This window comes from Manis javanica, chromosome 10 (genome assembly GCF_040802235.1).
Source record: "Manis javanica isolate MJ-LG chromosome 10, MJ_LKY, whole genome shotgun sequence".
Lineage (NCBI taxonomy): Eukaryota > Metazoa > Chordata > Mammalia > Pholidota > Manidae > Manis > Manis javanica.
Genome location: NC_133165.1, coordinates 89,866,259 through 89,880,767, shown reverse-complemented (window position 1 = coordinate 89,880,767; position 14,509 = coordinate 89,866,259). Strand labels below are relative to the sequence as shown.

Here is a 14,509-nt window from a genome sequence, read left to right as displayed (position 1 = left end):
GTTGAATAAATAATTGAAGAATGAGGGAGAGCAGAGGAGGGGTGAGGGGCAGCCACTCTCAGGAGCACACTGGAGTGCATGTGAGATGCTGGAGCTGACAGCAGCAGGCCCAGAGGAAGAAGGTAGTGTAGACGGACATAGCTCTTAGATTAGAATTAGGACAGGAAGTCATTAAGCACAGCTGATTATGTGGATTCAGTACCTGTGAGGTGGATAGCGGGTTTGGTCTGAGAGAAAAACGCATGGAGGAAACCAGGTAGGAGCTTTAAAATATTGATGAAACAAAACAATGTATTGGGAGAGAATGGGGACGTCTTGGGACTTTGGCAAGGGCACTGAAGGCTCTGCCCACTTCCTGTTCTTATTCCAAAGGAACAAAGGAACCGAATGGCTCTGGGGAACCACAGCGCCGTCACAGAGTTCATCCTCCTGGGGCTGTCTGCAGACCCCCGTGTCCAGCCCTTGCTCTTTGCGCTGTTCCTAATGATTTACCTCCAGACCCTGCTGGGGAACCTGACGCTGCTGCTGGTGATCAGGGCTGATTCCCACCTCCACACCCCCATGTACTTCTTCCTGAGTCACCTCTCTTCCTTGGACCTTTGTTTCTCTTCGGCTACAGTGCCCAAGCTGCTGGAGAACCTCCTGTCTCAGAGGAAAACCATCTCTGTCCAGGGTTGCCTGGCTCAAGTCTTTTTTGTGTTTGATTCGGGGGGCACTGAAGCCTGCCTGCTCTCAGTGATGGCCTATGACCGCTACGTTGCCATCTGCCACCCTCTGCTCTATGGCCAGAAGATAACCAACAAGCTCTGTAATGGGCTAGTGTGGGGCTCCTGGGGCCTGGGATTTCTGGATGCACTCATCAACATCCTTCCAGCTATGAGCTTGGACTTCTGTAAGGATCAGTCCATCCCCCACTACAGCTGTGAGCTGCCCTCTCTCTTCCTTCTGTCCTGCTCTGATGTCTCCACCAACTTTACTATTCTGCTCTGCTCCAGCCTCCTGCATGGGCTTGTAACCTGTGTCCTTATTGTCTTTTCCTATACTCCAATTGTCTCCACCATCCTGAGCATCAGCTCCTCCTCAGGTAGAAGCAAGGCCTTCTCCACCTGCTCCTCCCACCTCACTGCTGTCCTCCTGCTTTATGGCTCAGCTTTCCTTCGCTATCTCACGCCAACCTCAGGTTCACCCCTGGAGTTAGTGTTCTCTGTCCTGTATGGTGTGGTCACTCCCTTATTGAATCCCCTCATCTACAGCTTGAAGAACAAGGAGGTGAAAACAGCTGTGAGAAGGACCTTTGGAAAATATCTCCAATATTCCAGTAGCTGGCCATAGTCAGAGGATGGTGGAGAATTAGTTTACTACAGCAGGATATTCTGGTTACTAGATATTGATATTGGATGAACTAAGGAATCTCAGAAATTCATAAGGCTAGTCAGATGATGATGAGACCAACATCAAGAATGAGCAGGGACTATTTCTTTTCCTTGTTGAGTAGTATGCCATTGTAAGGCTGTTTCGCGGTTCGTTTATTACCAGACCAAAAACATTTGGGTTATTTAGTTACTGACTATTACAATTAAAACGGGCCTGAACATTCATGTCCAGGTTTTTGTATAAATACGTTTTCACTTTGTAAGAGTGTATACCCTGGAGGGGATTTTCTGTGGCCTGTGGTAAATGTAGATATAACTTAATAAAAACCTTTTTCTGAGCTGTTTTCCAGAATGGCTGTACCATTAACATTCCCATCAGAAGAGTATGTGGGATTCAGTAACTCTGCCACACATTGTCCCTACTGGTGTATTTTTTATTAATTTTAGCTATTCTTAATAAGTTGTCATGGTTGTAGTTAGAAATCAACTATACCCCCAAAATAGAGGACACCAAAAAATGGTGAAATCATAAGCTTAATAGTTTTGCACCACTGTAACTCTCCTGGTTTTAATAACTGTGCTCTGACTGTGTAGAATAGTATCATTTAGGAAAGCTAAGTGAATAGTGAGTAGGGACTATCTTATTTTTGCAAATTTTTTGATTTCTAACTTTTTTTTCAGAACAAAAAGTTTTAAAAATATGTTCAAAACTATGGACTCTGGGTGCTGTAGTGTGTCCTTGCAGGTTCATCGTGTAACAAACAGCCCTGTCTCTTGGAGGCTGTAGGTAATGGGGGAGGCTGTGTCTGTGTGGAGGCAGAGTTCATGTGGGAAATCTCTGTACCTTCCTCTTGATCTTGTTGTGAACCTAAAACTTTTCTTGTTAATAAAAAATATGCCATCACATAGAGTAAAAGTAAAGGATGAAAATAATTAACATGCAAACTCAAACTAAAAAAAGTTGGAATGAGTATATTACTTTTAGACTAATTCATCTTCAAAAGAAGATATGTTATCAGTGAGGAATTATTGCATAATAAAGACATAAGAATCCTATACACAGAAAAATCACAAATGAATAGTGCTTATTTTATAAGACTTGCTAAAATATACCAATAAAAGAAAGAGATAAATTGGTCAAAATCCTTCCAAAGAGTCAAAACTGAAAAATAGATTGAAAATAAAAGTGTTGAAATGGGCCCAAACACATTTATCTTATATGAAATTCTAAAGTTTGACAATTATACATATTAAGACAATGTTTTTTAAAAAAGAATGGATATGGGCAAAAATAATCAACCATGATTATGGTTGATAGTCCATAATGGTGATGGCTTTCAGACGAACATAAAAGGAAGTACCATGGGCCTTGTGCCAAACTTTGTGCCACTATTTTGTATATAGAAAAGTTTAGAACAAAGGGGCCAACTGAATAGATCTGAGATATGCCCCATATTCTGCATGACAAGCTGATTCTGAAGAAGGTAATTGATTGCCCAGAGAAATACTGATAAAAGAAAGATTGATCTCATTTAATTGTAATGGAGGTTAAAGGAATTAACAAGCCCAGGTTAAAGAAGGTATTCTAAAAAGTTAGTGTCTGGAACACCCTGCTTCTGATAATCAGCATTCTGAATACCCTTGGTTCAGAGGGAGTGAGAAAATCATAGTGAAAGACCAGCATAAAAGGGTGAATCCTGCAATTCATTATCTGTCATTTTTCCATAAATAATAATTTTTAGTTTTCTTCTCAGAGACAGTGCCTCTACAAAAGGAAAGCTAACTAAAATGAACGATTAAACATTATGCATGTTAAATAAGTACCTACTTTTTAAAACAAACAAAAATCTTCAGGATTATGATGTGTGAACTAAAAACCATTGTTCTTTAGTCCCTAGTATATGGTCACTGTTTCTGATACATTTTTTATGTGCTTAGCCGTACAGTACTTTGCTTCTGTATAGTACAGTGCAGTGGGGTAGTATGCTCATTTGGCAGATTTGTTAATCATGTTGTTCCAGTATTCTACATCATTAGTATTTTTTTCTAATTGTTCTGTCAATTAACTTTAACATTTTTTTTCTTTCCTTCTGTGGATGATACTTTTATCATTCCACTTTTCCCCATCATTCATTTAGAAGTTTTACAGTCTTTCCTCTAATTTTAGTGACAGCCCTAGAAACTACACTCAGACTTATTAAAGTCTGATATTAATTGATAATTTTACCTTCATTTTGTCAACTAAAGTATCTCAGACCACTTTTAATGCAATTAATATCTCCCGACATAAGTTCTATTTTTTTTACTAAGTTTAATTATATTCACATACAAACGTAAAACCCTGCTAGAATTATTATTGTTTTTATTATCAATATTCCTTTAATCCACATGTGTACTACTTTCTTTCATCTTCATTCCTTCCTGTATGTCAGAAATTACATCTGAGCTTATAATTTTCCTTCCTGTAGAACACGTTTCAAAATTTCCTTGGATGCAATTATGCTGGTGGCAAATGCTCTTATTTTCTGTTTCTCTGAAATGTCTTTAATTCTGCCTTAACTATGACAGCAATTTTATTGAGTGTAAAAATTTAAGATGATAGTTTTTTCTTTCAGCCCATTGAAGATCTTATCCCATTATCATTGGGCTTCCATTTGTTATGTTGCAGTGGTTAGCTCCCGCTGTTTTGAAGGCAATCTGACCTTTCCCTTTCACCAGCATTCAAATTTTTCTCTTTAGGTTTCCTGATGTTTCACCGTGATGTGTTCTGAAGCAGTTTTTTAAAATATATCCTACTTGTGATCCTTTGGACTTCTTGAATATATGCAGACTGATTCTGAAAAAGTGTCAACTATTGTTCTTTCAAATATACCTTTTCTTCCATTCTTTCCTTCTTTTGGAACTTCAATAAAATTTACTTAGACTTTCTCATTTCATCCTCTATGTCTCTTACCTCTTTAATGCAGTTTTTCTTTCTTTTTTGTCTTTGTGCTGCTTCTGCAAGTTGCTTGTGACATGTTATCCAATTAACCAATTCTCTTCAGCTGTACGGCATCCATACACCGAGTTCTTGACTTTGGTTATTGTAATTTACAATTGAGATTTTTTTTTCACTTTTTAAAGTTTCCAGTTCCCTGAAAAGATTTCCAAGCTGGATTTTATCTTGTTGATATAGTAAAGCATTCTTGGTTCATTGTTGGTTTCCAGTGACTGCATTATGTAGAGTCAAAGCTGGTCTGTTTTTATTGTTTGCTGCTCTTCCTAGTTCTTAGTTTTTGTTCTTTTTTACTTGCATACCTGGTTTTATTTGACTCAGGCTAAACATATTGATCAAAAAATTAGATGTAGTAAAGAGAGCTAGGATGAAGTTATCTTCCATGTTGGTTGATTATTGATTTATTTCTTAACATTTGCATAAGATGTCAGCAATCTAGGATCATATAAAGATCAAGGCTTGATTGAGATTTTCTGCTTTACCCAGAAGACATGAAGTCATGCTGTAGACCATGAAAGAATCCATTTTTCTTTCAACCCATTTTTACTCTAGTGCAGAATTTTAGGTCCCATCCCTCAGTCTAGAGAGCTTCACCAGGGTTTTCACCCTTGATGACCCTAAATTATGATGCTTAAACCCCAACCTTTGCAAGGCTGCCAAAAGTCATGTTCAGAGTCTCAGCTGCTCCATTTGGATAAAAAAAGTCTTTAGGAAAAAATGACCCTAAATACTTAGCTTATTTGTTTGAGTTCCTGGACTCTCCGTGATCTTGACCTGCTAAATACTCACTACCTTTTTAGCTTTTTAGTGCTATATAGAAGACATTATGCATTTAATTCAAAACTTTTTGTTCTCTCTAGTGGAATGGGGTCTGAATATCCTTGTCTGTACTTCCAGGAGTTGGAAACTCAGCAGAGCCCTTTCTTTTCTAGTTTTACTTTGGCTTGTACTGAGCAGGCCCCACCCCCCTTCCCTGGTTTTCAACTTTACTCTATCGTTTGCAGCTGCAGATGGTGTGGGGTAGACACCCACACAGGCAGTGCTGACAGATAATAAATAGATAAAAATATTTGGAGAGCAATTTGGTCCTATCAGCATTTCACACTCAAAATATTCATAGATTATCCTACAGGATTACCATCATGAGGATATATGGTCCTCAAGCTCTTCATATAACAACATGAAGTTGGAAACAATTCTGGAATGTGTATAAATACTGCAATTTTGGTATGTGGGATGGGGAAGGGGCTAAAGGTGGTTGTATTTTTTTAACAATATTTAAAGTTAACAGGTGAGTCATGGAATGTTTATCATATTAAAAAGTACTAATGAACAATATAGGAAAAAATGTAAAGTAAGTAAAGTGAAACATAACATAAAATAAAAGATATAGATGTGTGGAGCAATGATCATTCATAATGGACAAAGGATTATGGCTATAATTCTGTGGCATGAGATCATAAAAGGGAGAAAGGTTTTTTAAAAAAAGAAAGATGGAATGAAGGAAGGAAGAAACAAAGAAAGAAAGGAAGAAAGGAAGGCAGAAACTCTGACTTTAAATTTTTTTTGAACAATTGCATGATTAATAGAAAGGTCAACTTTAAAAACATTGAAGAGTAGGAGAATTATTCAATATACAAAGTTTATGTGCTTGGCAGAATATAATAGAATTTTCAAGCTATATTTTAAAACATGGAAAAGTATTCATACAATATTGTATACAACTGTAATGAAAATTACGTGAAAGACAACATACTAAAGAGCTTTTAGTATGGATTAAATGCAGCTATTAGCCACTTTCACTGAAAAATAGAATATTTTTTTGTATTTTTCAAAATTTCTAAGTTGAGAGCTTTCAGTGATCAGGCAAAAGATGTATATTTGTACTGTACAGAATGTTTCTAAAATTTTTAATGGAGTAAGAAACAGGGTACATTACATATTTTCATCTTTGAGAGAAATGAGAATAAAATTTGTGATTGTGTTTTCTTCATAAATCCCCATAATGTAAGAATGTGGGCAAATGAGAAAATACCAAAAACAGAGAAGAACACCCAAATTAGGGAGTTGGTCAATCACATATTAAGATTAATATTTGATTAAAACAATTCTTAAGATAACACCACTGAAGGGAAAAAGAATACTTGATGAAAATGCATGTGATTCCCTAAATGGATGACATAGTAAGAGACAAGCAATAACGCAAAACTGTGGAAAGACCTGAAACAAGACAATCTCATATTAAATTCTGCATTTGATATATGCATATTTACAACGAATGTCTCACTTGGTTATTACATAAGATTGTTTTAAGTCAATCTCCTTTAGAAAAAAGGATCTAGGTGAATTTGGAGCATCCTGCATTTCTAGAAGTGGTCTGCAGAAAAGCAGTGCCCAAATGGGAGCAGAGACACCAGGAGACGGGAGGGGTACAGAAAGGAAGGGGAGGCCACAAAAGCAAGCCTGTTCTTCAAGGTTCCCTGGGAATTTCAGAGGATTGCAGAAGTCGGGGGTGGCACCCCTAGCCCCTATTACGGTACATGCTGCATGAGCGTAGAGTTTAGTTTAAGGAATCCCTCCCGCCTTTGAGTCCTCTGTTCCTCGGTGCAGTGACTCGCTCAGGCCACCTGAGGGCGCCAGTGCATGTACAGACCTCGGTTTCCAACTCCTGTCCTCCCAAGGGGGTCCGACCCTCTTCCTCTTTTTCTGACCCTAATTGAAGTTTCTTCTTTTCATATCTCCTTATTATTTTTATTCTTCCTTCTCTTTCCCTCCTCATACCTGGTCTTATCTGTACTAATTTATATTTCTGGCTTGAGAAGGGTCACGTTTACATGATTATCTTGTACAACAGTTTTTCAATTGACTCTCAGCCCTACACTCCTCCCCCGTACTTGCCTTTGTATTATGTGGCGAGGCGACTGCAGAGCCATTTCCCAGATTCCCGTGCTGGTGGCTTCCGGGTAGGCTCAGCAGATGGGAAGGGTGGGTGGAAACTAAAAGAGGCACTAATCTGGGTCTGGCGGAGGCTGGGCACTACCCCTCCAGCAGTCCCAGCGTCAGCTGCATTTTCCTTGGTGATGACCTGCCACCTGGTCTCAGCACCCCGTCAGCAGTCCCATCAGTGGTGACCCAGGTGGCCGCTCTGTAAGCAGGTGAGTAGCCCCACCTTGCCACCATGCGAGGGTGTCAGGAGAGGCAGAGGACAGAAATGTGTGTAGTCTGACTTTGCCCTAATAGGATAGTCCCTCTCCCAACCATTCTTACTTAGCTTCCATTTTTTCTAGAAGCTCCTCTCTAGTCCAAGCTCATCCACAAACAGACTCCCAACTCCTGAATTTCAAGTTTAGTCATCATCAGAGGCACTGGCTCTTTTATTCTAGCAATGCTTGCCCCTAAATCTCCAACCACGGAGGATTCCAATAAGAATTCAGGTCATAGACACTGTTATCAGTCATAAATCTACTGGTAACGTTTCACAGATGAAAGGAAAAAGTCTGTAACCAATTTTCTTGACTGAAATAATTACGAAATAATGATCCATTGCTCTGTCCATGAACAAATTAAATATGAGCCAAAGCAAACAAGTAGCTCTATCTCAGCCTTTTTGTGAATATTCCAAAGGTAAGAAGTTGGTACAAGATATTTTTTAATATTTAACTTTAGCATAGCAAAATATCCCTAATATTAACTAATTAACCATCTTGATGCAATTCTATGTTGCTTCCCAGTCACCCTCTGCCTGTTCTCTGCTCTCTGAGATGTTGTGGACCTTTTTGCAACATTCTCTTCAGAGCAGCTTTTACTTCCTTGTTCTTTAAGCTGTAGACCAGGGGATTCACTAGGGGGCTGACCACACAGTACTGTATGGAAAAAACCAACTCCAGCGGGGAACTTAAGGTTGGTATGAGATAGCGGAGGAAAGCAGATCCATAGAAGAAGCTCACTGCAGTGAGGTGGGAGGAGCAGGTGGAGAAGGCCTTGCTTCTGCCCGTGGTGGGCCTGATGCTCAGGATGGTGGTGACAATGCAGGCGTATGAGAAGAAGACCAGAAGTAAGGTCCCTGAGGCGTGCACAATAGCAGAGCACACGAGCACTGCAAAGATGCTGGAGACATCAGAGCAAGACAGAGAGAGTAGAGATGGCAGCTCACAGCTGAAGTGAGGCATCACATGAGCCTCCCAGAAGCCCAAATTCCATGCTGTGAGGGTTTTAATGAGAAAAGGCCCCATGAGACCCATACCAGATGCTCACACAACTGTTTACTAATTACCTGGCCATGGAGCAGCAGGTGGCAGATGGCAGCATAGTGGTCATAGGCAATTATCAAAAGGAGAAAGGCTTCAGTCCTTGCAGTGTGACATGCCCACACACAAACCTGAATCAGACAGCCCTCTACTGCAACTGGGTTCTCCTGAAACAGATTTTCCAGTCTTTGGGCACAATGACCGAGGAGCAGCCAAGAATCCAGAAAGAAGCACATGGAGGCATGGAGTGGACAATCTGCATTAACAGGCTCCCCAAAGGTCCAAAGGTATATCACCATGACAGCAAAAACTCCTGGCTAGGGTTTTTCAAACTCAACTTGAAACCTGCCCATCAGACCCTACCCCTTCGTGAGCCCACTTAGAATCTCCTAAGTAATCCTGACATATCCAAATGAAATCTTTATCTGTTTTTATCTACCCCAATTCCCCAGGGTTTACCTGCTACCACCCTATGACATTGGTATTGCCAACAGCATTCACCATTACATATTTATTCTTGTTGTACCCATGAATGTCTCAGATCCTGCTCTACAAGGGTTTACCATCTTTCCCTGCAGGTCTCTGAAAGAGCCAATAGAAAAAGCTAGATGAGAAGAAATCAGGTCCTAGGATTCTTCTGGTGGCAACAGGGGGAACCTTTAGAGAAATCAGAAAGTCTGACTTTTTCTGGCACACAGTCATCCTTTGGTTTTTGTCTTGCTATGGTCTGAGAAGTCATCTTTGGTCCAGGGATTGCTACACACAACAGGAAAACCAATTTTTCTATAGCCTAACTACAGAAAATCAGACATTAAGTTTTCCTACTGTCAAGTCACAATGAGGAAAGGAAAACAGACCATTTCAGATGGATTATCTTAAGAGCAGTTGTTATCTGGCATCTGTCTTGGTCCTGCCACTCTCATACACTAAATGCAGTGGGAAACATCAGGGCTCTGAAAGGAGCACAGAGAGACGTCTCTCATGTCATCCCCAACCCAGCACAGTGGCTATGCTGTGTTTAGTTGCCTTTGTGATTCTGTATATTGAGGAAAGAATATCAGTGAAGCAGGTCAGATTCAGATATAATCTAGTGGAAGAGAAGGCAGAATTTGGCCGATGGAGTTTGGAAGCTCAAGAGAGCAGTATTACCTCAGCTCTCAGTATGAAAACAAACTTGACTCATTAACTAGAAGAATTGAGGCCTGTGTGAGTCCTAGGACATTTGTACCGATAAAGAATTTTCAACTTTGTGGTTGAAGCTCTAACTGTAAACCCTAGGGTCTCATGGGCTTTAAAGGAAGCAGGATGGGTAGTATTGTCCTGTTGTCCACTTAGATGGGATTCTCCATTTGGAAATTACCTAAGGAGGTGTGTAGAGAGATACAGTTCACCAGACAACTTTATTTCCCAGATTCATATAAATTGTGTCTTTAAACAGATTTTCTCTGACCATTTTGACGATAAAATGAGATTTAAAATCAGATGCAGTTATTTTTTCTTCTATCCAATTTGCACCTGACACTTTTGTGAACCCTTATCACACATAATGGTGTTACAAAGAAGAGTGTAGAGACCAGGGCAATTTCAGATTCCTGCCTCAGGTTAGGGGAGGCACCTCACATTTGGAAATGATTGTTTAATCAAAAAAGCAGCATGAAATTTTGTTTTAAACATTATTTCCAAAAAAGACACAGCACTGTTTACCTCTGTTATAGGAAAAATGTCATAACATATTTTATATGATAACACATCAAATTATAATACAAAAGACTGGAGTCAGTGACTTTGGCCATTAATAGAGGAAAAGTTATTCAAAAGTAAAAAACGTATATATATGTCCAGAACTATGTTGAACAGAAGTGGTGAAAGTGGATATTCTTGCATAATTCTTAATCTTAGATGAGAAGTTTCAATCTTTCAACACTGAGTATGGTGTTAGCAGTGAGCTTTTCATATATAAACTTTATTATGTTGAGGTAGTTTCCATCTATTCTCAAAATTTTGAGTGTTTGTGGCCTTTTCAATCATGAAAGGGTATTAAATTTTGTCAAATGCTTTTATTGCATCAGTTGAGAATATCATGTGTCCCCCTAACCCCACCCTATTCATTGTAGAACATATTGAATTGCATTGGCTGATTTTTTTTATTTGAGTGAAACTTGCTTTCCTGGTATAAATCTTACTTGTTCATGTTGTATAGTTCTTTTAATAAACTGCTGAATTTGGCATATTGCTAGTATTTCACTGAGGATTTTTCCAGATATTTATAAGGGATACTCCTCTGCAAGTTTCCTCTCTAGTGATGTCTTTGTTTGGCTTTGGTATCAGGTTGATTCTGGCCTCATTGAATAAGTTAGGAAGTTTCCTCTCCTTGTATCTTTTTGGAGAGATTAAGATTGATTAGTGTTGCTCTTGTTTAAACATTTGGCAGAATTCACCAGTGAAGCCATCTGGTCCTGCAGGTTTGTTTAGTTGAGGGTTTTGACTGATATAATCTCTTTGCTTATTATAGGTCTGCTCAGATTTTCTATTTCCTTTTGAGTAAGTTTGGGTAGTTTGTGTGCTTCCAGGCAATTCTTCATTTTACGTGAACTAATTTGTTGGTATTCCGTTTTTCATAGTATTCTCTTACAATTTCATGCATTTCTTTAACTGGAAATGTCCCTACTTTCATATCTGATTTTTGAGTCTTTTTTTTTTCTTGTTCATTGTACTTAAAGGCTTGTCAATTTTGTTAATCTTTCCAAACAGCCAATCTTTGGGCTCTTCGATTCTTTTGTTTTCTATTTTTTTATTTCATCTAACTCTATTCTAATATTTATTATTTCCTTCCTTCTTATGGCTTTAGGTTTGGTTTGCTCTTCTTTTTCTAGTTCCATGAGCTGAAAAGTTATGTTATTCATTTAAGATTTTTCTTTTCCTCCCATGTGGGTATTTATAGGCATGTATCTGCCACTGAGCACTGCATTTCCTGCATCCCATAAGGTTGATTTTGTATGTTTCTGTATTTTCTTATTTTACTTCTTTGACCCATCGATTGTTTAAGTGTATAGTTTAATTTGATATATTTGTTAATTTTCCTTGTGTTACTGATTTATACCATCATCCCACTGTGGTAAAAGATGATAGTTTGTACAATTCAGTTCTTTAAATTTTTTGAGATTTGTTTTGTAGACTAACATATGATTTATCCACAAATGGCCAATAGGTATTCAATATTACTAATCATCAGGGAAATGCAATTACAACCACAATGTGATGTAACCCCACACCTGTCAGAATAGCTATTGTCAAAAAAACAAAAGGCAACAATTGTTTGTGAGGATGTGGAGAAATTTGAACCCTGAACACTGTTGGTAGGAATGCAAAGTTGTGCAGTCAGTATGGAAAACAACATGGAGCACCCTCAAAAAATTAAAAATAGAACCCTAATACTATCCAACAACTGCACTTTGTGGTGTTTATCCAAGAGTGTTGATATTAGGATCTTGATCTCAAAGAATATTAGTTCTCCTATGTTCATTGTAACACTCTTCACAGTAGCCAAGAAGTGGAAATAACCTAAATGCCCATGAATGGACAAATGGGTAAAGAAAATGTGATAGATACATATAATACATATATATACAGTGGAACACTATTCAGCATTAAAAAACAAGGAAATTCTGCAGTATGTAACAACATGGAAGAATCTTGAGGACATCGTGCTGTGTGAGATCCTCCAGACACAGAAAGACCAATACTGCATGGTCCCACTTCTATGAGTTGTCTAAAATAGTCCAGTTCATAGAATCAAAGAGTGGAATGTGGTTTCTAGTGAGTTGGGAGATGGGGAAATGGGCATGAAGTTTTAGTTAAGCAAGATGAAAAGCTCTGGTAATCTGCTGTACAGCACTGTACTTATACTCAACAATAATGGATGGTACACTTAAAAATTGTTGAGAGGGTAGATCTTATGGTAAGTGTTCTTACCATGATCAAATAAAATGTCTTTAGAAGTGTCAGGACAGGGTAATGTTCTTCTTGATTTCTGTAATGGTCTTCACCTCCTTCACCCTCTCTGAAGATTTCCAGATTGTGTTTGTCTCTTCTTTTCTGCCTTCTACTCTGGGCTCTCTGAGGTCACTCTTCCCTCTCATGACCTATGCTAGAGTTCAGCCCTTGACTCTATATATTTCTAAGCACCAATTACACCAGGGCTTTAAGGATTTTTCCTCCACCAAGGGTTTTGTCATCTTACTATCTACTCAATGATGCTTTGCTATTGAAAATTGGTTTTGTTGATTTCTTGCACTCTTGCTAAAAAATTGCATTATCTGGAAATTTCAGATTTAAGGGAAGCTGAAACAAGCAGCTGGGAGGTTGCTTCTGGAGAGCTGTGGGGGAAACTTATCAGAGTAGACAGGGAGTTCCTGGATCCTAGACTTCCCCTGCTCTTTGCTCTTTTAAATGTCTAATCATGTGTGCTGGACAGAAGGGTTCAATTTTCAGCTCTTATTTACCTCCCATCAATTCTAGTCACCAATAATATAGGTGGTGGAAAGGAGAAGGAGGAAAGGACAAAAGACTTTCAGGGAAAAATACTAAGATAGGTGAAGTCTAACTTCCATGCACAGTATTTCTCCCCAGTCCAGGACACCAGGGAACCAGGGGCAGCCAAGTTGTGCCTTCCAGCACCAGACCTGTCTTTTCCCCTGTCTGTATTATTCCATCTTCCCAGACATTTTCCAGAGTACAAACATTTTTGTGTAATTACACTGGGCAGATGAAGTGTTAGACATGGACTAGTTCCCAGCTACCTCTATCTTTGGAAATAATAAGATATGAGGTCTAAAGGATTTAATAATTTATAAATAAAATGATGTGCTATGTCTGCCAGAGCTGATTGAATTTTAAGTTTACACAAGTTATTTGAGGAAATATGAATTCCCAGTAGAGAAATTCCAGCCATAAGTCATCTGATTTTTTTCTTAAAATAAATGAAATATTTTTCTTAAAATGAGAAAAAACCAACCTCCTGCTCTGTTTCTTTCAAGACAGAATCTGAAAAAATGTAGACAAGGTACAAATAAGTGGCATGTTAGAGGTGCTCAAGCAGAGCTATCCTTGGCAAATAGCAAAATAAATATCTTCAGAGGAAAGCCATGGGCTCCAATTTTGGGCCCATTACTCTTCTCTCTGTAAGCAAAGAAAGCTGTCCCTCTTCCCCCTTTTCTGAATTTAAAAATATTCATTCAAAATTAAGTGTGATTTAAATCTACTCTGTTCCCAATTCAAGGTAACTGAGAAGAATTCAGAATTTGTGTTTATCTTTCCCTACACAGCCAAAATAAGCCTCATCCTCACTTAATCACCAGAGGATCTTGGGACTGTGGTGAGAAAATCTGGAATCCCACAATATAGGGTTCCACCTACCTTGATGATGGGTCTTGTGGGCCAGATCTACACCGAATATCAATGTGCAGAATTGAAGCAATTACCCACTTAAAGTTAGCCAGCAAATTGAAAATGCTTAGAAATTAGAAATTTTGAATTAGCCTTAATTTGTTAATGTAGAAGTCAGAAAGAATCTTTATTTCAACAGAACTTTGCAAGCAATGAGAAAAACCCCTAAAACTGACTTTTCCAATTGACTTTTCTTCTTCATTTCTGCACTACAGAGACTAAATAAACTTGGTCCACAGATTACCACTGGACACAACTCAGAGATAACTTGGATCTGATCTGAGAAGGGATTGGAAAATGGGAAGATGCCTAAACACTGCATAGCATTAGTGAGGGAAGCCAGGAAGAGCAAGAACTAAATTCTGGGCTGTCCCAGTAGAAAAAGGACCTGTTATTTTGAATTCTATGGGTAACCACATTAGACCCGTTCATATGAGGTGAAATCCTAA

General features: G+C 38.7%; 1 protein-coding gene across 1 annotated transcript; it reads left to right on the top strand.

Annotated features, from left to right (window-relative positions):
• The first annotated feature begins 387 nt into the window (after positions 1-387).
• Positions 388-1,332, top strand: LOC108386618 (olfactory receptor 8S1-like). The gene has a single exon (XM_073214316.1). It carries the CDS (start codon positions 388-390, stop codon positions 1,330-1,332), a length of 945 nt encoding a protein of 314 aa, XP_073070417.1.
• The last annotated feature ends 13,177 nt before the right edge of the window (positions 1,333-14,509 follow it).

What these genes read in the sequence shown, in the direction of transcription:
- LOC108386618 (XM_073214316.1), top strand. Translation starts at nt 388, where the DNA reads ATGGCTCTGGGGAACCACAGCGCCGTCACAGAGTTCATCCTCCTGGGG.